Source organism: Sipha flava, unplaced genomic scaffold (assembly GCF_003268045.1).
Source record: "Sipha flava isolate LNK unplaced genomic scaffold, YSA_version1 108_pilon_pilon, whole genome shotgun sequence".
NCBI classification, from domain to species: Eukaryota; Metazoa; Arthropoda; class Insecta; order Hemiptera; family Aphididae; genus Sipha; species Sipha flava.
Genome location: NW_020271725.1, coordinates 185324 through 209966, shown reverse-complemented (window position 1 = coordinate 209966; position 24643 = coordinate 185324). Strand labels below are relative to the sequence as shown.

The window sequence follows — 24643 nt, the reverse complement described above, 5'->3', positions numbered from 1 at the left end:
TAAATATTATCCCTAAAATTAAAAAAAAATTATATAAAACATTTGTAATTGATCTCCTATACAAAATATTTTTTTTTATAGAAATTATTCAATCAAAGTGGTAGGTTTGCATAAAAATTAAAATATTTAAAATTAACCACTTTTAAAGTCAATTGTGTTATTAATATGTATTCATAGCTGTAATTTATTCCTAAATAATCTAAAAATATCTCAATAATTATTTGTTATTTTCTATTTGATGATGATAAAGTATGATAAGTATCTAAACTAGATTGAATTTGTTGCATGTGAATCTCTACACAATTTTCAAAAGATTTTTGGTTTGACTGACTTAGTTTGAGTTTTATTTCAACCATAGTTCTTTTTAAAGCATCTAACTCATATGCAGTAGGTTCATTATCAGTTAATGTTTTCACCTGAAGCATTAAAGCTAATAAATCTTTAATTAAAGCCAACATTGGTTGGTCGTCTGCCTTAAAACCAAAATCGGTTATTCCTATATTATGCTCAATCATCTGTTCTGCTTCATCAAAAGATTGATTCTGCAAATAATCTGTGATCAATGGCCAGGTTTCAGCTTCTTCAGGCGCTAATACTTTAATTTCTTCACTAAGGACACACATTATTGATGTTAAATTGAGGTTTAAATTATCCAAATCTAAAACAATTTTAGCATAACGACTTTGAAATTCAGGTGTTATATCTTCATTGTATAATATCATTCGTTCAGCTTCAGAATTCATATTACGTAATGCTTGTACATATTGTTTTTTGGCAGTCAAAATTTTTCTAAATTTTACTGTAGATTCTAAAAGTTTCATTGAATACTGTGGAGCTGTGTTATGGTCAGATTTTAAAGTATCTACTTTAGTTTCAGGTGATATTGAACGGTTATGGTAAGGTACACGTGGACGACACATTTGTAATAATAAATTTTTTGAAATTGTTTCTGGAGGTTGATTTGAACATACTTCAAAATCAGGGACAGAGTGAGTACCTAAACCAGGTTTATCAAAGTGTATTCTATAAGTATTATTAGAAACATCCAAGGCTTCAATTGTACCATTAAATAAACCATCTTCAGTGCTAATCCTTAACATAGCAGTTACTTTGGTACCAACAGTAAGCTGTAAGGGTATTTCATCAGGTATATCTTTAAAATATACTTCATCTCTAGCTTTTCTTTGCTGTAACAATCTTATTTTTTTTCTTCTCCGATCTAATTCTCGAATTTCTTCATCAAAAAAATTTTGAGAACATCTTCGAGGTTTACCCATCATTCGTCGTAACATACACCACTCACTTCTAGTCATGGTTTTAATTTTAAATGAAGGGAAAAAATCTTGTACGCACATCATAAAATCAGATTCGCATAAAAGAGGTTTATCAATATTGCTATAAAACCATTCATAATATATCCAGTTTTTAGCTTTTGGCAAGTGAAATATTTTTCTTAATCTTAATCCAACATTTTGACAACGTTTACGTTCAAGAGAGTCTGATTTTGGTTTTGTTATTGGTACTATATTTTTGGGAGTTTCAACTTTTAATGGTTTTTGTTTTGTAACACCATTTTCAGTAGATTTTTTTGGTGTACTCTTATTAGGAGTTTTTAATTTAATTGTTGGAGTTATTGGTTTAACAGTACTTTTTGGAGTTGATAATTTTTGATTTATAATTTTTTCTTGTTTAGGTGTTTTAGGGGTTTTTAATTCAAATTTAGAATCAATTGTTTTTTTGGGAGTATATTTTTTTGGAGAATTAACATACATCATGCGTTCTTGTTTTACAGAAGGATTTTTAGATGTGTTAAATACTTCTTCATCAAAAAATAATTTATTTTTTTTCCTTATACGAGCAGGCATGCCTCTTCTATTTAGTTTATCTTTTCCTGAATTTAATGTATCTGCTGCTTTAGGACTATTTCTTTTATTTACAGGCTGTAAACCTAAAACAGCTGGACATAATTTTGTTTGGCCACATTCATCATCCATATCCATATCACTACTATCTGAATCCATTTTTAATTTATTTATAATATATATTTATAAATACCTCAGATTTATAATAATGAATATATTTAATAAATTACAATGTCATCAAATATTTTTCAAATGTATGAGAATCGATAATATACCAAATTGCAGTACGACCATAATAAGCTGAAACAAAAAAATATAAATTGTTAAGAATTAAAAAAAAATGTTTTTGTAGAAATAATTGGTAATGAATAAAGGAATTAAGGAAATATTTTTCATGAAAAGCTTATTGTATGATTTTGAAAATAGATAGTATATATTATATTAATGTATCATTCAGCAGCCCATTTTACTTCTTAAGTTTAATCCTGCATGTAATATATTTTAATAAGATAATTTTATCAAGGTAAATTTAAAATATGTGGCTAGAATTTATTAACATATATTTTTAATTTAGCATACAATTATTTAAAATAATTAAGCTATTTATTTATTTAAAAATTATTTGTACTTGTTTTTATGCAAATTCATTGTTTAAAATACTTTTAAAGTTAATAATTTTTGATTAATTAAAAAGTTTTTAAGATGGGTATTAAATACGATTGTAAAACAAAAATTAATAGGTGAATAAAACTATTCAACATTTTAATACAATCAATTATAAATACATTTAATTTATTACTCATCAGTGTTTTATAAATGATAAATCTTTTAAATATATTAATGTATTAGAAATTTTGTTTCTGGAATTAAAAATGGTGATACTTAAAAAATAAAATTTTGAAATGGATAAATAATAGTCTATTTTGATAACTTTTCAGAATATAACTAGATGATAAACTAAATTAATCAAAATATTTCTCATAAACAAAATTCAATAATTTAATAAAGTTAAATTAAATTAAATAATTTAAATAGTGCTTGAATAAATATATATACAAATACATGTCATTTTCTTTATCAAGCATATAATAGGTCAATAAATTCAAGTAATGTGGACAAATTGGATACAACTATCAAAATATATTCAACTACCTTTATGGGTTATTTATCAAAAATATAACTTTGAAATTTAATGTTATGAACTAATTAATATTTCATAAAGTATAAAGGATTATCTTATAAATATCTATTAATTTAAACAAAATAATTTAGAAAACTTAATATTCAAATTTGTTTCTTAATTAATGAAAGTATATTTTAATATATATATATTTTCATTGACCAAATAAATCCAATAAATGAATATAATACAAAGTTTGAAGATTAGAAGCATATCATTTTGCCACATCTAACAAATTCAAATACGATAGACATTAGTACAAACCAGGTCAAACTGTCAGCTAATTAATTTTAACACTAACTCAAATATATGGTATTTCAATTTTGATCCTACTCTCAGTTGAAAAAAAAATTGCAAATAAATAGGTATTGTTTACTTATCCCATGACCTTAGGTTTATAATGAAATTTATAAAACCAAAATAAATAAGAATCACATATTCAAACCATATATTTTTGATTAATATGATATTAATGCAAATAACTGTCACAATGGAAACGAGGAATGGATGTAAGCAACATTTTACGTCTAGAGTTCCAAAAGATATTTAAACGAACTATTATTTGAAAGGAAATGGCGCAAACAATTCTATCAGTTGTTGTTTAAATAATTTCTAAAACGATAGCAATTGTATATTAGCTGAATATTTTAATTGTACTTACAAAATATCCATGGTTTGGGTAATACAACGATGAAATTATTTGTAATAAATGAACACACAAAATTAAAATTTTAGCACGGAATCAAATGAATTGTGAATTTGTAAATTTCGTAAAAATCGCGGAGGAAAACATTTCCCAGTTTAAATTCCACATTATCGCAAGGTGCACCAATAGTATTTTTCAGACGCTTTACAGTGATGTAACACTTGAGAAACTAATCGTTATCACCAAAAGATTTTAAAAAAAATCAATACATTTTGTTGGTTATGTATAAAAAATATAAATTATGTTCAAAAGGCTCAACATTTCTAGCATTTAAAATTTAATAGTCATAAAGATTAAAATATTTTAAATATTAATTAACTTTTAACCCAAAAATGTATTAAGTTTAAATAGGTATACCAATGTATATTATACACTTAACTATTACCGTTCATTTTTTTAAGTACAATTATACATTTTATTCTAGTACATAAACCATTCTGTAATAATTATTTGTAAGTATTTTAATTATGAGGATTTAAAAATATAGTATATTTAAATTCAAACTTTATGAACAAATTTCATTTTTATTTTTTACAAAATAGAAACATACAATTATTTTTGTTACTTACTGAGTCTTGATAAATTAATATTGTACAAATTAGTAATTTTATTTTACTTTTTGATTAGATTTTAAGAAATATTTTTTTTATGCTATTCATTATTTCCTATGACAAATTCATTTTATGTTCTAGAAAATTATAAAAATTAAAATTAATTGAAAATTTTTCATTTTATCCTAAAAATTAATTCTATAACCATTATAGTTAATTCATTTTTAATGTTTGTGTATTCTGTATTTTTCAGATACTTAAAATGTCCTTAATTGATGGAAGTAAACCGTGGTTAAATGAAGAAACTGACAATGCTTCTGATAACACTGCATTAATTATAAAAGAAGAACGCAAAGGAATTGCATGTATAAAAAAAGAATTTATCATTGAAGGTCATATACCCAAGTTAGCTATTAATTGTGTTTCTGACACAGATAAAACCCAATTAAATGAAGATGAACCACCTTCTAAAAAACAAAAGTGTAGTAAAAGTGTACTGAAAGGTCAGAATAAGTCTAGAAATTGTACATACTATCAGATTCCTACTGAACATTTATGTTCACATCTTATTGAAGGTATTGATAATGGTTCTTGTTTATATGATAAATGTAAATTTATACATGATGTAAAGGAATATTTAGAAAAAAAACCAAATGATATTGACAAAACATGTTATGTTTATTCTATTAAGGGTCGTTGCCCCAGAGGACTTACTTGTAGGTATGGAAGTAGTCACATTGAAAATGGTAAAAATATTATTGACCAAATTAAATATGATACTTGGATCAAGAATGAAAAACTTTGTAGAACTTTAAGTAAAGAAAACATGTTAAAACTACGAAAAAAATTATATAATTTTGATATAAGTGACAAAGCAGTTAAAAAAATTGATAATGATAAAAATGTAGGACCTTTGATTGAAGAAAGTTCCAAAAAAATTTGTTGGAAAGATAAATTATACCTTGCACCTTTAACTACTGTTGGTAATTTACCTTTTCGTAGAATTTGTAAAGAATTTGGTGCTGATATAACCTGTAGTGAAATGGTTTTAGCATCAAGTTTGTTACAAGGACACAATCAAGAATGGGCATTGACTAAAAGACATGAAACAGAAGATATTTTTGGAATCCAAGTATGTGGCAATAACCCATATATGTTGAGTAAAAGTGTACAAGTCCTTCAAGAAAATGTAGACATGGATTTTTTAGACTTAAATTTAGGATGTCCATTAGATCAAATTTACAAACAAGGTGCAGGTAGTGGTTTGCTATTAAGAAGTAAAAAACTAGAAGTTTGCCTAAAAAGTATGAAAACTGTGCTTAATGTACCTCTTACTGTAAAAACCCGGTCTGGTGTTACTAAAGACCATAATATTGTACACGATTTAATACCTATGTTTAAAGATAGTGGAGTTTCACTTATAACAGTTCATGGAAGATCTAGAGATCAGAGATATACTAAAATTGCTGATTGGAATTATGTAAATAAATGCGCAAAATTAGCCAATCCAATACCAGTATTTAGTAGTGGAGATATTATGTCTTATGAAGAATATGAACATTCTAAAGTAGAATTTCCAGATATCACTGGTGTTATGATCGGTCGTGGGGCTTTAATAAAACCTTGGATTTTTAAAGAAATTAAAGAAAAACGTCATTGGGATATAAGTAGTAATGAGCGATTAGAAATTTTAAGAACATTTATAAAATATGGTCTCGACCACTGGGGCAGTGATACACGAGGTGTTGAAACAACCAGAAGATTTTTATTGGAATGGCTATCATTTTGTTACCGATATATACCTGTTGGTATTTTAGAACATGTACCACAAAAAATCAATGAGAGACCACCACATTATAAAGGAAGGGATGAGTTAGAGACATTAATGGCTAGTGGAAATTGTGCTGATTGGATAGAAATCAGTGAAATGTTATTGGGACCAATACCAGATGGATTTCAATTTCTACCCAAACATAAAGCTAATTCTTGGAAATAATTACCAGTAATTGATACTTGAAAATTAATTGGATTTTTTAAGTGTATAGTTTATGTACCAAATATTTTATTATTAAACCATGTATGTTGAATGTTTTATTTTTTGTGTTTTAATAAATGTTAGAAACATTTCTGAGTTAGTGCCACTTATTCGATTCTTAATTATTTTATAGTCTATTTAATATTTCTGTTTGTTAGAAATGTTGGATTCTGAATTAAGAAAAATTAGTTATTTTGGTTTTAAATTTATTTTTTATTTTTATTTGTCTACTAAAACATTGAATAATAAAACTGCATAAAAGTATCATAAAGCAACTGTATAATATTAAAAAATTGTAGTCTAGTACATACCAAATATTTCTTTATCGTATCCATATCACAAAATGGAACCTCAATTTTTATTATATTTCAATGAGTGCAACATCTCTATGTACCTAACCTATGTTGAAAACCCTCATAAATTTTTTTTAAAATTAACCGTTAATGTTTTATTAAATGGACGATAGTACAATATTTTATTATTGTAATAAATAAACCTTTGCAGATAATTTTAAATTAATTAATAAGTAAACGATAAAAAAAAATTAATTTATACAAGCATTCACAAATAAATTTTTTTTATAATCCAACAAATTAAATTTTTTATATTATACGAACAGTTTTGTTAACATTTTTATTGATTAATTCTTTTTCCATTTTTTTCTTCTGTTCTTTAAATGCTAAAGTGTTAGCCTTTCTTTCCATTCTCCTTTCCTGAAAACCAAGAAATTAAGTAGAACATATTATTAAAGAAAATTTAATTTTTCTTTCTAATCATACCTGTCTAAAATTTTTAAGTGCTCTTTTACGTAATAATTTTTGTTCGGGAGTCTCGTCTTTTGGTCTTATAGACAACATAGACAGAGCAGATATTACTGATTTGGAGTCAGATTTTGCTGTATCTTTATTGTCCAAAGACTTCAATGCTTTAGCTGTAAGTCTTTGTTGTATTATTGGAACTCCAGTTTTAGGATTTATTCGTATTTTTTGAATCTAAATAATATTTATTGTTATTCATTTAAAAATATATTCATTTTCATTCAAGATACATACTGGTGGGTCTTTAATAAGTGCAGGGTGGTTATAAATATTAGAATACGTAGAAAGAATACTTTCACAATCCCATTTTTTTTCACCAGAATTTTCAACAGGTACTTTATATGTAGGTTCTTCTTGATCTGAATCACTATCAAATATTAAAGCAGCTGTTCTATCTGTAGGTATTTCATCCTAAAAAAAATGTCTATACAACTTACAGTTAAAAAATATTCAACATTTAAATTTAATACTCTTTTCATGTTTAATTCAAATTCTTCAGCTGCTTTTTTAATCAGTTCAGATTCCATTGTTAATGTACCTTCAATTTCTTCAGTTTCTAATGCTCCAATATCTACATCATCATATGCAGAAAACATCTAATAAAATAATATTAATTTAACATTACATAATCTCATTATTTTCCTACATTCAAAATAAATTACTCTATGTGTGTGAAAATATGCCTCTGCATTTATATTGTGTAAAAATGAACTCTGCATGAATTAAGTGAAGTATTTCATTCAGGGTAATACAAATTTATAGAAATAACTATTGAATATTTTTTTTGTCTCGTAATATTTAAAGTTTAATATTAGCAATAAATTAACTATTTAAAAAAATTATAATCATAATATCACTAGGTAAATCACTGAAAGAGAGACTGCCCAGAAACCAAGAACACTCGTGTTCAATTTCTCCACTTAATCTCATTATTTTATTTAAAAATTTTCCAATACTATGATCTTTATATTGTATCATTTATAATTTATAATCTGTTAAATCAATTTACAATATTTTTGATGCAGACTCACCAACCAAAATGTAAATATTACAATCTATCCTTCAATATGGGAGAAAAAAAACAATTGTAGATAACAATCTCCCAAAAAATTTTATATAAAGATAAAGGTAATTATACTTGTTCAAATTGGTCATCCAATAATTTTAAATTTTCATTTCTTCTGATAATAGAACTAGACATGGAATAATCAGTAAAACGTGATTTTGTATCATCCATGTTTAAACTACCAACTTCATCATCAGCCTCACTATCATATTGATGATCACATTCTTCAATAACATCTTCTAATTCATTACTTTCATCATCTGATCTAAATTCCAGTTATAAACAATATAGGTACATCACTAATAATTAAAAAGTATAATTAAATTATTTACCCAGCTTGATTTGCTATGACCACAAAATCATCTTCCAACTCATTTTCTGGATTTTCAAAATCAAAATCATCATCCATTGCAGCAACAATATCAGGATCCAAATCCAAACGTAAACCTTAAAGATTTCACAATATAACTAAAAAATGTTCTAATTTATTATTATTTTAGAAGTTACTAAAAGTTACCTGATTGAGGTGCTGCTTTATTTAACATGCCAACTTTTTCCTCTACTTCAGACTCAAATATTGAAGAAGGTAACATAACCTTAGGTTTTTCTTTCTTTATAAAAAATTAAATAATACATTTTATATTTATTGAAATTAATAAGAATGATAATTTACTAAATGTAAATTTGTTATTTACCTTTTCTTTGCTATAGTTAGTCGGAGCAGGCAACAATACAAAATCATTTGACCGACATTCTTTTAAATGTTGCAAGTAATCATAATCATCATCAAAATAAATCCCATATTTTGCTTCTTCATCTTTATTTTTTCTCTAAAAAAATATTATTCAAATTTTATTAAATAACACAAATTTTCTTATTTCAAAAAAATAAAGGTACTAACTGCTCTTGATTGAGTTGGTTTTTGAGGTACCAAAACATTTTGTGGAGCTGTTTCGTCAGCAACAAGTGGGTCATGCTGACTTCTATGAACCACATGGAAAGTGACTGAGTTTTTCTTTTCAATAAATTTTTTCTTAGTTTTAGGCTATAAAAAATAAAAATTTAATTTTGATTAATTAATATTATAGGGATCTTAAAATATTAATTTGCACCTATATATATAAGCTAAATCAAGCTTATTATAAAAGCTTATAAAAGTTCAAACTATAGTAATCATGAGTCTTCTCCTTCCAATACTTCATAAAGTCAAAAAAAATATATATTAAGATTTCTTTAATTTAAGAAAATAAATATATATAGGATAATAAAAATAATACATATATATATATTTGAGTGTTTGGTTATACACTTCTAATTAAACATGAATTTTTATAAACTATAGATGATTATTATTTAGTAATTTTGTGAAAATCAAAAATCAAAAAATTAGGTATAGAAGCTGTTCTAAATATAACAATAAACTAATAGCTAATATCAAATAGATAAGTGTTATGGAATAATTTATAGACATAAATTTAATAGTAAAAAATTTCATAAATTACCAAGTATTATAAATTTAGAGGATAATAGTAAAAGTACTTTAAAAAGTAAATAGATTTGATGCATTTTTTATTTTAATAATGGATTTGGTGTGGTTGGAATTTTAGGGAGTTATTAAATATTTTGAAATATTTAAGTTATAGGACAAAGACCAATTTTTAAAATTATTATTGTAATATTTTATATTTATGTACTATTATTGTAATATATTATACTTGTTGAATAAACATTTAAAAATATATAAATATCTAATTCGAACTGATTATATATATATATAATGTATTACAATTAGAATAAAAATAAATTAATATATTATTTTTTACTTAAAAACTTTTGACTTACCATTATAATAAAATTTATATTCCTATGATTCAAATACCTGAAATGTTTGACCAGAAATTCAAGATTATTATTGAACACCAAAACTTTCAAAAAAAATATTTACAAGAAATAAACATGTTTATAGAGTAATGATTTATAGTGTCAATAGTGTTATCAAATACAGCCTTACCAGACTGACGCAAATTAAATATTGTAAGTCTTGAAATACAAACTGTACCTCTTGTTATAATAATTATAATTCCTAAAGACGTTAATATTATATTATGTAAAAAAATGGTTAGTCGTGTGTCCTAGTTATTAAGTTATTTAAGACTTAAATTTCTATTATATAATAATAATCAGTAACAATACCATTGGGCATACTTATTAGTTCTCCTGAAATGATGAGATCCCAAAAAAAAAAAATGCTTAATATTTATTTACTTCTAAATCCCAGCCCTACTGATAAGTATTCACAATATTTATTAACCATATTTTAGGATAACCACGCGACCATTATTTTTTATCACTTATCAGTTTCCATTTTGTTTTCACCAATTCTGTGTTATTATTATAATTTGGCATTTTTAGAAATCAGCTGCTTTTATTGTACAACTCAACCAACTTCATACTGCCTATGAACACAAATTTTTACTACAATAATTGTTATCATTTATCAATATGTTATTGGCTATTTGGTTTCTAGAATGAAAAAGTAGACGCTAAATTATTCTTATTCTCGTCGTTAACAATTATAAGTTGGGAATTTTATCAGTGGATCGTTAAGTCCGACAACAAATAATCTTCAATCTCGGATAGAAATGGCGAGTAAGTATCAAAATTAATTATATTTAAAACAGAGGTATATTTGTTTTGTATAATATTACTTAATGTTTATTCTGTTATAGGAGGTAATGCTAGAGATCTTGCTCGAGAAAAGAACCAAAAGAAACAACAGGAAATAGCCAAGAAAAAGGGAATAGCCGACAAAGGTTCCAACGCAGGATTAACGTTGGAACAAAGAAAACAAAGGTGTGTGAAACATTTTCAACATATTGTAATAATGAAATTTTAAAATAAATGCTTTTTGGTACTTCTTTAATTAAATTATAGTGTTTGTAGTTGTTAATTAATTTATTAGATGTTTGTTTATTAGATTTAATAGAAAAAATAATATGTATATTTGAAAAATAGAAACTGACCCAATTTTCTTTAAAACAAATTTACTTTTATTATAAAGTTTAATTGTATGCCCAAAAATCTATTTTTGTTTAGAAAAATCTAACCACTTCAATATTTGATTATAGACCAATACTTAGAAAACTATTTTAAAACTAAATACATTTCAGATAAAATTATGTTTGTTACCACTGATAAAATAAATAATTTGTTTACTTAAACCAATTTTAAACTATGTAATAAATATATTTTACTTATGTATATGTATTTATGTATTTATATAATTAATTATTTAATTAAAATATTTTATTTTCAGGGATGCTGATAGAATGAGAGAAAAACAACTAAAAAAGCAGGAGGGTCAGTAAAATGTTCAAGGATATTTATGTGCTACATCACAAGTACACATTTATATTTTTAAGCTCAAATTAAATCAATTTTCTATTGTGTAATAATCTATAATTTTGACTGCTTTTAGTCTTAAATATTTATCATAATACCCACCAAGCATTACTCTCCTTACTAAATAATTTTTTTTTTTTTTAAAACCCTTTTTCTGATTTAAATATGAGTATTAATTTATATAGGTATCTATATCTATTGAATAAAAATATTTAGATATAAAGTAAACTTGTGATCTTGAAATTTAATTGATAAACTGTGTAACAGTTTTTTATTTAATACTTTACAACTATACAATTTCATTTGTGACTTAATATAATACTAATAATAATTGTATTTTTACTATAAAATTGAACGCTAATAGTGTTTTAATATTTATTATTACTGATTATAATATAGTTAAATCAAGATAATTAAAATCTAAAATTATGAAAAAAGTAACCATGTTATCAAAAATTATCTCTTGTTATTTTATAAATTATCATTGAAGTATATCAGATAAATCTTAAAATGTAATTTTAGTCATCAAGAATTTTAATTAATTTTTACAATATTAGCCATTTTTTTTCTTTTAGTATAAATATTTATGTTTGGAAAACTTAATATTTGTCCTTTTTTCTTAATTATTGAGTAAATACATAACAAAACTTAAATTAATGTTATGAATTATTATATTTGTAATTATAAATTATTGTCATTTTATTTTATTAAGAGTCCCTTATTAGTTTGTAATGCTTAAAAATCTTTCTAAAATATTGCATTAACCTATAATATAAATTTGAAAATTCAATTCATATGGATATTTGTTCAATATAAGAGTATTTTCTCACACATATTTATTCATAAATTATTAAAAAAAAATGTCAACAATTTCAAGTTTATTCTAACATGTATGTCAATAGATTGTAATTTGTTTAATTAATTTAAATTTAAATTCAAAATAATAAGAAAAACAATTGTAACAATATATATACGAAACAAAAAGGAAAGAGAAGCTGGGAGCAGAGTCTACTAGTCTTTATAATAATAATATTAGTAATTTTATAGTCACAGAGATAAAAACCATGTTGTAGGTTATCAAGTATAATTGATGTAAACCATAAAACCTAATATTAAATATAACCTTATTATATCATATAACAAAATAGTAAATATTTTATACAGGATATACCTTATTAAGACATAGTTACTCATAAAAATAAACTATTTATAGGTAAGTTTAAAGGTATTTTTCTATTCATGTTTCGGTACGATTAGTTTTTTTTTCCTTAACAAATATTTTTATAACTGTAAAAGCTAACCATAAAATCTACTAATTTACAGCGTTGTAAAAAATACTTTTAAAAAGTTGGAGTTAAATAATTACTCAATATGTAATGAAAAACAACAAACAAGAAGAAAAATTAAAATGTGAAAGTGTCCTTTTTTTACTTTTGTACACGGGCCCATCTTTCATATTTATTCGCCATTGGTTATAATAATAAGCATTATAAAACTCTTTTCTAGTTATTATGTACACATATTTTTAAATTACGGAAATGATAACTTATAAAATGTAAAAAAAAATCTTTGGATTTGTATTAAAATCACAAGCTTATCATTTTATTTATAAGTATTAAAAATTCACACTCAAAGATTGAAATTGAAAAAAAAAATAGTGTCAAAATTTGGTGTACTAATAATCAAGGTTTGACATTTTATGCGCTAAAAAGTACTCAAATAAGCGCATACATATGTGTTAAAAACCATAATAATATGCAGGAAAAATTTGGAAAATATACGAGTTATTGAGTAAAATACAATTTACTTAAATTAGGTACATGGAGCAAAAAAATAAAGATTGCACACTTGTATATTGTTGTGTCTTAATGTTATATAAGTTACACAATCTTCATAAAACTAATCTTTTTGGGTATAAATGTATAATAAATACTGATAACGACCACTATATTATGTTACTTTAATAATGCTTTAGAAAATTTAGAAAAAAATTCGGGCCGGTTGGAGAGCGCTATTACGATTTATCAATTCAATAGAGATTGCCGCGCATATCTTATGCTCATATATTATTATCATATTGCCGGCCGTATCTAAAAATTTTTCTCGGGAGGAGTCCAAAACATGTATATTGTAATTTTATTGAATTAAGATTTTAACTTTTGATATTTGATTAAAAATAAGACAGAAAAAGATTTAATCTTCTTTTATTAAAATTAATATCATATGAAAATATGATATTATGATATAAAATTAAAATCAGTCAATGATTAATTGGAGCTTAAGTCATTTTTGACTGGAAATATTTATGTTAGTATTAAAAATAAATAAGTATTTTAAACATTCTTAAAATATTGAAGAAATTTCGGGGTGAGGGTCCAGACACCCTGGACCCCTCAGTTACGGTCTTGTGAGATTATAATAACACAGGCTTTCTAGTGACTAACTTTTTTCACTATACATTACTATTTTTCAATCAACTCACCTTTTTTCATTATATCCTGAAGTTTCTTACTTTTCTCACTAATTATTCAATATAATCTAGAAAATGTTATAATCTTCTACATTTATTTAAAATTGCTGAAATATTGAAAACAAATATCCACATTTATTGACAAACTCATTCTGAATACGAAATTAAATGTTTTTATAATACAATATAGGTACGTAGGTTTTAACGTATCCATTTATACATCACCACATAAAATACCTCTGGTCTACACAATGGCCCAGCAGATTTTGCCGCCAAATATAAACATATTGTTCCTTATATTCCTCATAAAATCTGGTTCAATAATCTCCATCTATCTAGATCAATCATTTTACAATTCAATCGTCTGCATTCCGGCCATACACTTTACCTGCCTATGCATATAAACTGGACTTAAATGACTCTAATCTGCACTTTAACAGCAAGTCTTTGTGATTTATCCCACATTCTTTTTGACTGTCCTTCCCTGCACATAAAACAAACTAATTTGTCTAAATCCCTTCAAGTCTTCAATATCTCACTAAAACTTTATTCTATTCTTAACTGCAATTCAGAAATAATTATCGCTCAAATCATAGCCTTTATATAGGAAACTGGCTTTAGCATCTATGTTAAAATATAAAAAATATATATATATATATACATATTGTACCATTTGAACTAATTGTATGATTGTCGAGCTATAGTTGTAAATACAAAAAACTAATATAAAAATAAAAAAAATATGAGTAACTGAAAAAGAAAAGTAGCTGTTTAGTATTGTTTAGTAGCAGCTCTTTTTATATAATACGTGTGACGCTCACTATTAGAAAGACGAGATAAGACTGTGTGATTATTTGAGTTAACTGCACAGTTTATGGGTACAAAGTAGAATTTATTACCTCCGAGCATTTTAAAAAGATTTTTTCTAGATCCAGGATCCGACTTACCACGTCTAATTGTAATCATTTATGAATTACGATTGTTTTTATTAATTTTATGAATAAGTTAAATGTATTCTTTATTTCATTTCGATATTGCTCATTTACAGTTCACAAGTTAAAAATTATATTCATATATATAATTAAGTTAAAAAGATTTAGGATAGAAGGCAGGATTAGTAAATACCTTCTATTACTAAAATAATTTTTATTTATTATAAAATCCACCCCAACTCTTTAATTTCATAATAAAACATAGGCCTTTATAATTATAATAGTTAGGTTGCAATAATCCAGAAACTTACTTGTTATGATCATAATTATTCTAATTTATAACATCCTGGCTTGTCTTTGATTATAAAGTAATGCATTCAATAACACTTCATTAGTTTGTCCTATTTTTGATTCATTACAGTTAATTCAAATCCTACAATCCCTATTCAATATGTATTAGTTCGGATTCACTGCCTACATCGTGTTAACATTAAATATATAACATCATGTTTATGGATAAAGTACAAAGGTTTTACACATGATAGAATCTCTTATTAATATTTTTAACAATTAGACCGTTTATTTATATTGAAAATGATTTAAATTTTAATTAGAGAAATATTTTTCTAATCGTTTTGGTTTTCAACGACTATTATATCAGTGGGATTTGCATCTAAACGAGTAGTGGACGAATGATAGATTTATGTAGTCATCATACATATAATTACTATTACAATTACTACACAATGCTGTATTATAATCGTTCATACTATGACGCGGAAATTATATAGTGCGTCACGTAAACAATAAACAAAAATAAAGACGCACGAGCTGTTCGTCCAACAGATTGACATTGTTGCGTTGACCCTTCCCCTTTAAGTAACACAGTATAATACGTTATAACGTGTTATAATCATCTATAACACACTCATAACACAACGCATGATTATATTGTCGCTATAATATATATAATATCATTTCGTATACAGGGTATCCTTAAACATCATGGTGACTCTTGTTTAAAAGATTTTAATGATATTTTTTTCGTTAAAATATCTCGTTTTTTATCCTGTAATATTTAATTTTAGGTTATAGAATTACACAGTGGGGAAGAGGGTTAAGGGATTACAACGTCCCCTGAATATCTTTTTCGTTTCACATGCAAAGAATTTAAATATATTTCCAAACTATTTATACTCTAATTATAAATTTCATTTTGTGTTTTTTATATCTTCTAAACAATTAAAAAAAAAAAAAAAAAATGGAGTTACACAGTGAACTAGACGTGAACGTAAATTAGCATGAGCGTGGATGGTAGGGGTTCAAATCCCCTCTCTGAAATATCAGAAAAAATGTAATAAAAAAATATCCTGACCGAAAAGTATAACAGTTTTTTTAAAGTCCCCCATAAAATATATATATACATATAACAAAACATCCTATTTATCATTATTTTACATTTTTTCAAACAAATCTCCCACCACTGAAATTTTTTCTCGCGTTTGCCACTGAATCTTACAGTTAATTCTTTTTTCGGTATAATTCATAAAATACGAATTGGAACATTACACACTTACAGATAGTGTACAAACGTAATAATGATATTGCTGAAATATACTTCAATATTTATATTAAAAAACGATCATGTCTCGATAAAAAGTGTCATCTGTAATTATGCAAATATGTAACATGTATGATGTAAACTATATGTATTATTTACTTTTTATGAACTCATACCTAACACTGTGAACGTGTGCACCTATTTAAATGTCAAAGGAAAGGTCGGTATTTAACATATGATGACATCATGCGTACGTGATAGGAAAGTATCGGCCGGAAAAGGAATTATTTGTATATTATGCCTACCTCGAGCTCTTCTTATTGTACAACTATTATTTATTTTAAATGTACTTTTGTACCAATACCGCGGAAATTGACAGTTTTTCGATAGAAAAAGTTGTGTCACCAATGAAAAATAATGCAGGAACGAAAATATTTTCTCTGTAGGCAGACGAAGCAAATATAGTGGAAGATTAGATTTTTAACACAAAGTAGATTACGAGTCGCTGAGATAAAACCGGTTAGCTTTTAAAGGTCATCCGCTATCGTGCAATGGTTATTTAATGATTATTTTTTTATATTATAGCCGTTATGAACGAAAACATCAGATTTACATTACTTTGCATAGGTAGGTACGCCAAAGGTTTTTTTTTTTTGATTGTAACGGTTTTATCATCTCGACCTAAGTCCCCGGAAACGATTTAGGCCGTTGTTTCAACGGTATTCATTTTCTCTCTCTCTCTTGTACTGTAGACTTTATTGGTAGGTACTGAATTCAGTTAGCTCGTAGTTGTTGCCGAGTGCTGACTATAGTGACGATCGTTTAGCTGCTGCTAGTACGGAGAAATTGATTTAAAATGTTCAAACCGATCGTATTCATCGGTTTTTTAATCTTTCATCTTGGTTATGGTGATGCCTTGTCACCAAAGATCCGAGTTCCTGAGGATCCATTGTCCGACGAGTTTATCGACCATATAAATTCTGTACAAAACTTATGGACAGTACGTGACGGTGAAACCGCGACTATCTGCATTACATTATTGTTATAATAATTTGTATTCTTGTGTTTCAGGCCGGCCGTAATTTCCACAAGAACACTCCGCTTTCCTATCTCAAAGGTTTAATGGGCGTACATGAAAACAACATGCTTTACCCGAAACTTGAAAAGCTGTTGTCTTATGTAGACTCACCAACCAACGAGTTGCCGGAAAATTTTGACGCCCGAGAGAACTGGCCACATTGTCCAACCATTAGAGAAGTTCGAGATCAAGGATCGTGTGGATCGTGTTGGGTATAATAATTATATGCCTATCATGGGCGTACTCAGAAATTTTTTTAGAGGGGGCAAAATTAATTTAAAAAATAAATGAAGATTTTTTTATACATTATTCTTTTTCCTCGAATATAAGATATATGATAAGATAAAATGGTAATCAAATTATTATTAAAGATAGTTTTCTTCTCGTATAATATATATGTTATATTAAAGTAATCTATGTTTACTAAATTGACGTGTTACAGTTAATGCTTTGGAAAACAAATCTAAAATTATAGAGGAGAACAAAAGCCCTACCTCGCCACCCCCCTGGGGATGCCATGATGCCTATGATTATTATAATATTGTAAACGATACTCAAGCCCGGATTAAGGGGGGCCAGAGGAGGCCATGACCCCGGGCCCACAACGGACATCAAACAATAATGGGCCCCTGATGGACAGTAGGTTTTTTTCGTTTTTTCAACTCTTTTTTAGCTCGTATAAAAAACAAGTATAGAACGAGCAGTTCTCAAGAAAATTTAAATAGTTTTATGATTTTGTGTTCAGACAGTGATGTTTTGAAAATAATCACTACCAAAGACATATTTAAAGGATTTGCTTTCCAAAAAGCAGGAAAAAATTATTTATACAAATAACATTTTTATTTTTGTATTTAAAAAAGCAAGAAATAAATTTATAAATTAGAATATAATATTTTTTTTGTCTTTAAAATATATTTATGTGCGGATCACCAATATTTTGATTATGGTTATGGGTTCCTAAAATGTTTGGTCTCGGGCCCCAAATTATCATAATCCGGGCTTGGCGATACTTAACTTAATATAGCTGGTGCCTGGTAACTAATTATTAATATAAATATACAGGCTTTCGGAGCCGTGGAGGCCATGTCTGATCGTGTTTGTATTCACTCACAAGGTAAAATAAATTTCCATTTCTCAGCTGAAAATTTAGTATCATGCTGTTGGACATGTGGTTTTGGATGCAACGGAGGTTTTCCAGGAGCAGCATGGCACTATTGGAAAACTAAAGGCATTGTCAGTGGAGGCCCCTATGGCTCTAATTTGGTAATATTCTTTATTATTTATCATAAACAAATATCTTAAATAGTATTGTCAATATTCATTAACAAAAATTAAATTAAATTCACATTAGGTATTATTTACATAGGTATTTTAATTTTTAGCTATAATGATTATTTTTTTTTCTTAGTATTACAAAATTTAGGTACATTTATGTGTATACATAAATCACATATAATATTAAAAATATCTTTCCTAGTAGGCACTCATGAGTGCACTAGGTCATTTTCAACTTTCAAATAATCACCATAAGCTGCATGAAATGAAAGTTACAACTAATTTCATGTGTATTATAAAGCAGAATATTTTCTCGAAATACATGTAATATATTAGTAATTTCATTATTAGGCTTTGAATTTAAAGTATACAACTATACAAATATTATAATAATTAAGTAATTATATTGATGGGTGTTTGAAAAGTTTGGTTAACTATGCGGTTTTTATATTCCAATAGGTAAACTAATTTACTGTAATGTAAAAGTAAACTGTAAATTGTTAAAAAAAAGTTGCATAAAATAATATCTATTTATAGTAGTTATTTATCCGTGGAACAAAAAAAAAAAGATAACGATTATTTTTGTTAAGCCCCCCCCCCCCTAGCCAGATTAAATTTACGCAACTACATAGGTCAAAGCATCAGTATTAAACAAATAATTAACTTAGGGTTGCCATCAGGGACTGGAACCTATAGGTTTTTTCGGTTCCGGTTTCAGTTTTGGTTGTTCAATTAATTTTTTAAGGGTTTCGGTTTCGGTTTTTTAAAAGAGTAAGGGTTCTAGAAACGGTTACCTAATTTCGGTTAATTTTGATTATTAGAGATTTATTAAAAAATAATATGAAATTATTTATTTATTCTTGTTTAAATTTTAATTGTTTCATTTTATGAAAATAGAAGGTATTATGAATAGTTAAAAAAAAAAAAATTATAAATATATTAAATATATATATATATTATATCAGCCTATTAAATTTCTTTGAGTTAGGTTAAATTATTTTATTCCAACTCATAGTAAGAATTTGTAAAATACTTTATAATATTGTGAAGTATTATGATTTGATGAAATAAATATCTTTAATTTAAAATTTAATTTTAATTAAGAATCAAAGTTAATACTGGCTACTGTTGTAACTATAAATTTGTATAAACAATTATATTTAACACTTAATAGACAAGATAGATGATATATATTCATTGTAAATTGTAATATATTAATAAACACACAAAAATAATAATAATATTAATGCTACAAATTTACTTATTATATGCATTACACTATTACAGTTTACAACACAAAATAATAAAAATATAAAAAGATTTGACTTTTATTTTTCTGAACCAAAAAATGGACAAACAAAATAGTCATTACCATAGTTTTACTAGTCTAAATAACTGACCTAAATTAACCTCTTTTATAATTAAGGTTACGGTTCCTAAATTTTAAAGGTTAACTGATTCCAGTACCGGTTCTTTTCGGTTACGGTTCTGATCCCTGATTGCCATACGTCCCGGAAAACCGGGATTGTCACCGACTTAGGACTTCGCATTCCGGTGTCCCGAAAAATGTTTTGGGGATGTCCATATGTCCCAGCGTATGGGGCATCATTTGCAAACAAATCATTATTTTTTTATCGTAATTTTTTTTTTTTTACGTTTCTAACGCCCTCACAATAAAAACAACATTATTTTAAAACATTTAAAAAAAGGTCTAGGGGATCTGACTTCCATATCTATCCCTTGTATACGCCACTGATCCCCTCAAAATATTAAAAGTTTTATATTATTATTATATATGTATATATACTCTGTTTGTGTTGTCCCAGTTTTGTTTTAAAAAAATTATGGGAACCCTAAATTAACCTATTAACCTAACTTGTTAACCTGACTTATTATTCTAACTCAATAACTTAAACTATTAACAAGCATTTAAAGTTTAGAAGAACTGTAGAGTTTATTGTTTATTTCATAATCATACTTTATATTTTAAAGCATAAAAAAATAACTATTGGCTTACTGTTGAATGTGTATTCATTAAAATGTAAGTTTATAATACTAGAATAAAAATGAAGATTGCTTTTAAAGAATGAAGTATAAAATCTAACAGACACTTGTTTTTTCTGTGTCAAAATTGACAGAAAATATGTGCTTTGGTTAACAAATTAATATTTTATAGTAGGTTTTTACTAGATATTAACTTAAATTATATTATTATCAAATTGAATACAATTTTTTGATATTAATTTATTATTTGAGTAATTTTTTTAAGCCCAGATTTTATTTTAATATTCAATGATTTAATTTTGAAGTTCTTATAATGTTTTAATATGATATTCTTTAAAAGAAATCATTTACTTTATTTACTTATTTTTGATGTAGGGATGTATTCCTTATGAAATTGCTCCTTGTGAACATCATGTAAATGGCACTCGAGGACCATGTAAAGAAGGTGGTAAAACACCAAAATGTGTCAAAAAATGTGAAAGTGGATACAAGATACCGTATGAAAAGGATTTACATCATGGTAATTCATTTTTTAATATAATCAAACACATTGGTATATTTGGTATATTAATGTTGTATATTTTTACTAAGTTATATAAATACATTATTTTGTAGGTAAATCTGTGTATTCACTTAGCAATGATGTTGACCAAATTAGACAAGAAATTTACAACAATGGTCCTGTTGAAGGAGCTTTTACTGTGTTTGAAGATTTTGTTTCTTATAAATCTGGTTAGTATTACCTACTCTTTATACTATATTTTTATGTATATTGTATATTTTCAAAACTTGTAACCTTAAAATATTTAGGTTAAAAATTATTATTTACTATTATATTTATGATTTGATAACATATAATTCCTGTAAAAATTAAAAAAAAATTCTTGAATTCCTTATTGTTAATATCATAATTTAATACTAATACTCTTACAAAAAGTTAAATCATTTTTAAATTAATATTTATTTGTGTAAGAATTTATAATTGTAAATGTTATATAGATTAGCATTGTATTATTTGAATATGTATGTTTAATTTACTTGGTTATCCTTATCTTATTCAATTGTTCATACTTGAATATTTGAGTTCTAACTATTAGTAAAAAAATAATAATATTTATATTACCACGTTTTATTAATAATCTGTTAACTAGAGTCTAGACAACTGTGCAAGCAGTGCCAAATCTAGGGGAGGGGGCAAGTGAATATGTTTGTCCCAAGCGCCGATGGTATAAGGGAGCTCTTAAGTTTACAAAAGATAATTAAGATAATAAAAAAAGTCATGAATATACCCCGTAGTTGTACTTAGATAAGGACGCTGCATTTTTATTAGCCCCGGGCATTACATTTTCTAAGTCCAGTATAGAGTATGAAGGGAAAAATTTTGATTTTTCTGATTTTTTTTTTTTCAGGTGTTTATAAACATGTTGCTGGTAAGGCTCTAGGAGGACATGCAATTAGAATTCTTGGTTGGGGTGTTGAAAATGATACACCATATTGGTTAGTGGCCAATTCATGGAATACTGATTGGGGAAATAATGGATTTTTCAAAATATTAAGAGGAAGCGATGAATGTGGAATTGAAGGACAGATTAATGCTGGGTTACCTGCTTAATAGTTCATACTATATTCAAATTAATAATTTGATGTTTCTCTAATATTTTCCCCTAAATTATAGTTACACTGATGTTTTAAAAACAAATAATTTTAGTTATTAGTTAATTTTTTAAACACAATTCATTTATCTGTTTTTAAATAAATCAAATAAATTAAGAAAGAAAAATAAACAAGAGTATACTATATTTATGTTGATTCAATGAATGTGACTATATTTATCATATAATAAAAGTTTTTGTTTTATTTTTCATTTATTTTCATTTAAAAAGAACATGTTAAGGTTTTAACCTTAATAAAAGTTTTGGTTTTGGTTATCAATTTTGATACGAAAATATAGTTAAATCTGCTATGTGAACATCCTAAACATGAGACATTGATCCAAATTTACAAATTAACTAGTTGGTGTCCCAATTACATTTGAATAGAAAAACAATAGAATACCAGATATTTATAAAATTACAAAATATAGTATTTCTTAGTCTATGTAACCTGAGATTGTTTAATGGATAACTAATAAACTTTACCCAGAGCACTGCAATATTTATTTAACTTTAAATCAACATTTCAATTTTAAAGTAAGAAAAGATTTTTAGTTGTGTCAAAGTTTAAATTTCATTTGATATAAGTTATTAAATTTAAATTAACCACTATAAAACATTTTTTGAACCAATTTTAATTATTTATATTATGTTTAAAAACCAACGTTGTATACAATTTAAAAACCAATGGTTGTTGCAATATTTTAATTACAAAATTTAATCAATATTTTATTGATATTTCTTAATATTTAATTAAAATTAAATAAATGTTCATGGTTTCAAAATTATACATTAATTAATGATTAAAATGTAATATATGTTATTAAATATTGCTTGTTAATATTATTATTATTTATTGACATATAGACGACCAATAGAAGATATGATAAATAATATACCAGTGTATATATTTTTGTATAACACTCTTTAAAAATATATTTAACTTAGTGATATAGTAAGAGGGGGAAGGCTGTAACCCCCTCTTGGAAGTTAAGTTATTTCAGTTATTTCATTTTTTATGGAAGTAATTTAATAACTCATAAATAATATTGTAAGTTACAAATTTTTAATAATTAGGGGGTTTGATCCCGTAAATTTCCCTACCCATGTTAATGGCCTTGAGTCTATTTATATTATTTTTACATATCGATAATTTATTTATTTATAAAATAAATAGGTACAACCTATGTTTTACGTTTATATGGATATTATTCAGAAAAGTTGAATAACGAAGTCCAAATATACAATATTGCGTATCAATAGGTATTTAAATACATGAAAATTTAATATTTATTTTTAAATCTATATAAACTATAAATTTAATTAAAATTATGAATATTTTGTGAATATTGAGAGTTAAGAATTGAATAAGTATTTAAACTCTCAAATTGAATAAAAGTTAATATATTAAGTTTATTTTAATAACTATTACCATTGAAAATCAAATATAAATATTAAAATATTTAATAAATATTGTAAAATATTTTATTTTTAAAATAAAATAACTATACATTTATTCAATAATGTATTAACTTTTAATTTCAAATATTTTAATTCTAATCAAAATTAAATATTTATACAATCGTTTTGATTAACAAATGCTGTGTGGGTATGTATATTATAATAGTATTGTTAAAAACCAATGTAATTTTTAAATTTATAATATTGTCGCGTCCCGTGTAGTCACACGGTAAAAAACATATCAAGGAGGTTCCCATGTACATCAAAAACTACAACTATGGATAAGTTAGGTTATTGTGTTCACGTGGTTATTACACTAGAGATTACAATAAGGAATTAGAATATCGAAATCACAAGCGTGGACAAGTGAAAGGGTTCACATAAACGTTTTTATGGGAAATTGAAATAAAATAGTTTATCGGAATGATGTGGTGACCACATCCTGGGCATTTGTGTCAATAATTATGTCACGGTCTGGAGATAACGCACACACACTCACAATTTATAGGAAATTATCTTATTTTATTATCTTATTCATTTACACACACACATTTGAGATTTTACACACACACATACAATATCACATATAA

The 24643-nt window shown here is 25.6% G+C and overlaps 5 protein-coding genes across 7 annotated transcripts; 3 read left to right on the top strand and 2 right to left on the bottom strand.

The window, feature by feature from the left end:
• Window positions 1–164: 164 nt before the first annotated feature.
• LOC112686391 (protein lin-9 homolog) lies at window positions 165–3853 on the bottom strand. Its single transcript, XM_025558631.1, has 2 exons — window positions 3704–3853; window positions 165–2162 (listed from the first exon to the last, which is right to left on the bottom strand). The coding sequence occupies exon 2, from the start codon at window positions 2019–2021 to the stop codon at window positions 225–227; it is 1797 nt and encodes a 598-aa protein (XP_025414416.1). The 5' UTR covers window positions 2022–2162; window positions 3704–3853; the 3' UTR covers window positions 165–224.
• On the top strand, window positions 219–6444 carry LOC112686397 (tRNA-dihydrouridine(47) synthase [NAD(P)(+)]-like). 2 transcript variants are annotated; one of them, XM_025558653.1, is made up of 2 exons: window positions 219–223; window positions 4553–6444. In XM_025558653.1, exon 2 carries the CDS (start codon window positions 4562–4564, stop codon window positions 6293–6295), a length of 1734 nt encoding a protein of 577 aa, XP_025414438.1. In that variant the 5' UTR covers window positions 219–223; window positions 4553–4561; the 3' UTR covers window positions 6296–6444. The 2 variants fall into 2 exon arrangements, with proteins under 2 accessions (XP_025414438.1, XP_025414429.1); XM_025558644.1 differs by lacking the exon at window positions 219–223 and adding an exon at window positions 4161–4200.
• Window positions 6445–6927: 483 nt separating this feature from the next.
• On the bottom strand, window positions 6928–10187 carry LOC112686221 (protein LTV1 homolog). Its single transcript, XM_025558425.1, has 10 exons — window positions 10061–10187; window positions 9120–9263; window positions 8914–9048; window positions 8736–8829; window positions 8551–8665; window positions 8291–8483; window positions 7623–7748; window positions 7387–7563; window positions 7114–7326; window positions 6928–7047 (listed from the first exon to the last, which is right to left on the bottom strand). The coding sequence occupies exons 1-10, from the start codon at window positions 10061–10063 to the stop codon at window positions 6937–6939; spliced, it is 1311 nt and encodes a 436-aa protein (XP_025414210.1). The 5' UTR covers window positions 10064–10187; the 3' UTR covers window positions 6928–6936.
• Window positions 10188–10594: 407 nt separating this feature from the next.
• LOC112686246 (putative SERF-like protein) lies at window positions 10595–11673 on the top strand. The gene is made up of 3 exons (XM_025558452.1): window positions 10595–10867; window positions 10948–11071; window positions 11535–11673. The coding sequence occupies exons 1-3, from the start codon at window positions 10861–10863 to the stop codon at window positions 11584–11586; spliced, it is 183 nt and encodes a 60-aa protein (XP_025414237.1). The 5' UTR covers window positions 10595–10860; the 3' UTR covers window positions 11587–11673.
• On the top strand, window positions 11561–22799 carry LOC112686231 (cathepsin B). 2 transcript variants are annotated; one of them, XM_025558445.1, is made up of 6 exons: window positions 11561–11578; window positions 17655–17873; window positions 18724–18924; window positions 21316–21460; window positions 21556–21672; window positions 22350–22799. In XM_025558445.1, the coding sequence occupies exons 2-6, from the start codon at window positions 17706–17708 to the stop codon at window positions 22550–22552; spliced, it is 834 nt and encodes a 277-aa protein (XP_025414230.1). In that variant the 5' UTR covers window positions 11561–11578; window positions 17655–17705; the 3' UTR covers window positions 22553–22799. The 2 variants fall into 2 exon arrangements, with proteins under 2 accessions (XP_025414230.1, XP_025414222.1); XM_025558437.1 differs by lacking the exon at window positions 11561–11578 and adding an exon at window positions 17272–17583.
• The last annotated feature ends 1844 nt before the right edge of the window (window positions 22800–24643 follow it).

Coding starts and splice junctions, on each gene's coding strand:
- LOC112686391 (XM_025558631.1), bottom strand. CDS start 2,021: ATGGATTCAGATAGTAGTGATATGGATATGGATGATGAATGTGGCCAA.
- LOC112686231 (XM_025558437.1), top strand. CDS start 17,440: ATGTTCAAACCGATCGTATTCATCGGTTTTTTAATCTTTCATCTTGGT. Junction 17,874..18,723: donor GATCGTGTGGATCGTGTTGG/GTATAATAATTA, acceptor ATAAATATACAG/GCTTTCGGAGCCGTGGAGGC. Junction 18,925..21,315: donor GCCCCTATGGCTCTAATTTG/GTAATATTCTTT, acceptor TTTTTGATGTAG/GGATGTATTCCTTATGAAAT.
- LOC112686221 (XM_025558425.1), bottom strand. Junction 8,666..8,735: donor TAAAGCAGCACCTCAATCAG/GTAACTTTTAGT, acceptor GAAATCTTTAAG/GTTTACGTTTGGATTTGGAT. Junction 7,327..7,386: donor CACTTATTAAAGACCCACCA/GTATGTATCTTG, acceptor AATATTATTTAG/ATTCAAAAAATACGAATAAA.
- LOC112686397 (XM_025558653.1), top strand. CDS start 4,562: ATGTCCTTAATTGATGGAAGTAAACCGTGGTTAAATGAAGAAACTGAC.
- LOC112686246 (XM_025558452.1), top strand. Junction 11,072..11,534: donor TTGGAACAAAGAAAACAAAG/GTGTGTGAAACA, acceptor TTTTATTTTCAG/GGATGCTGATAGAATGAGAG.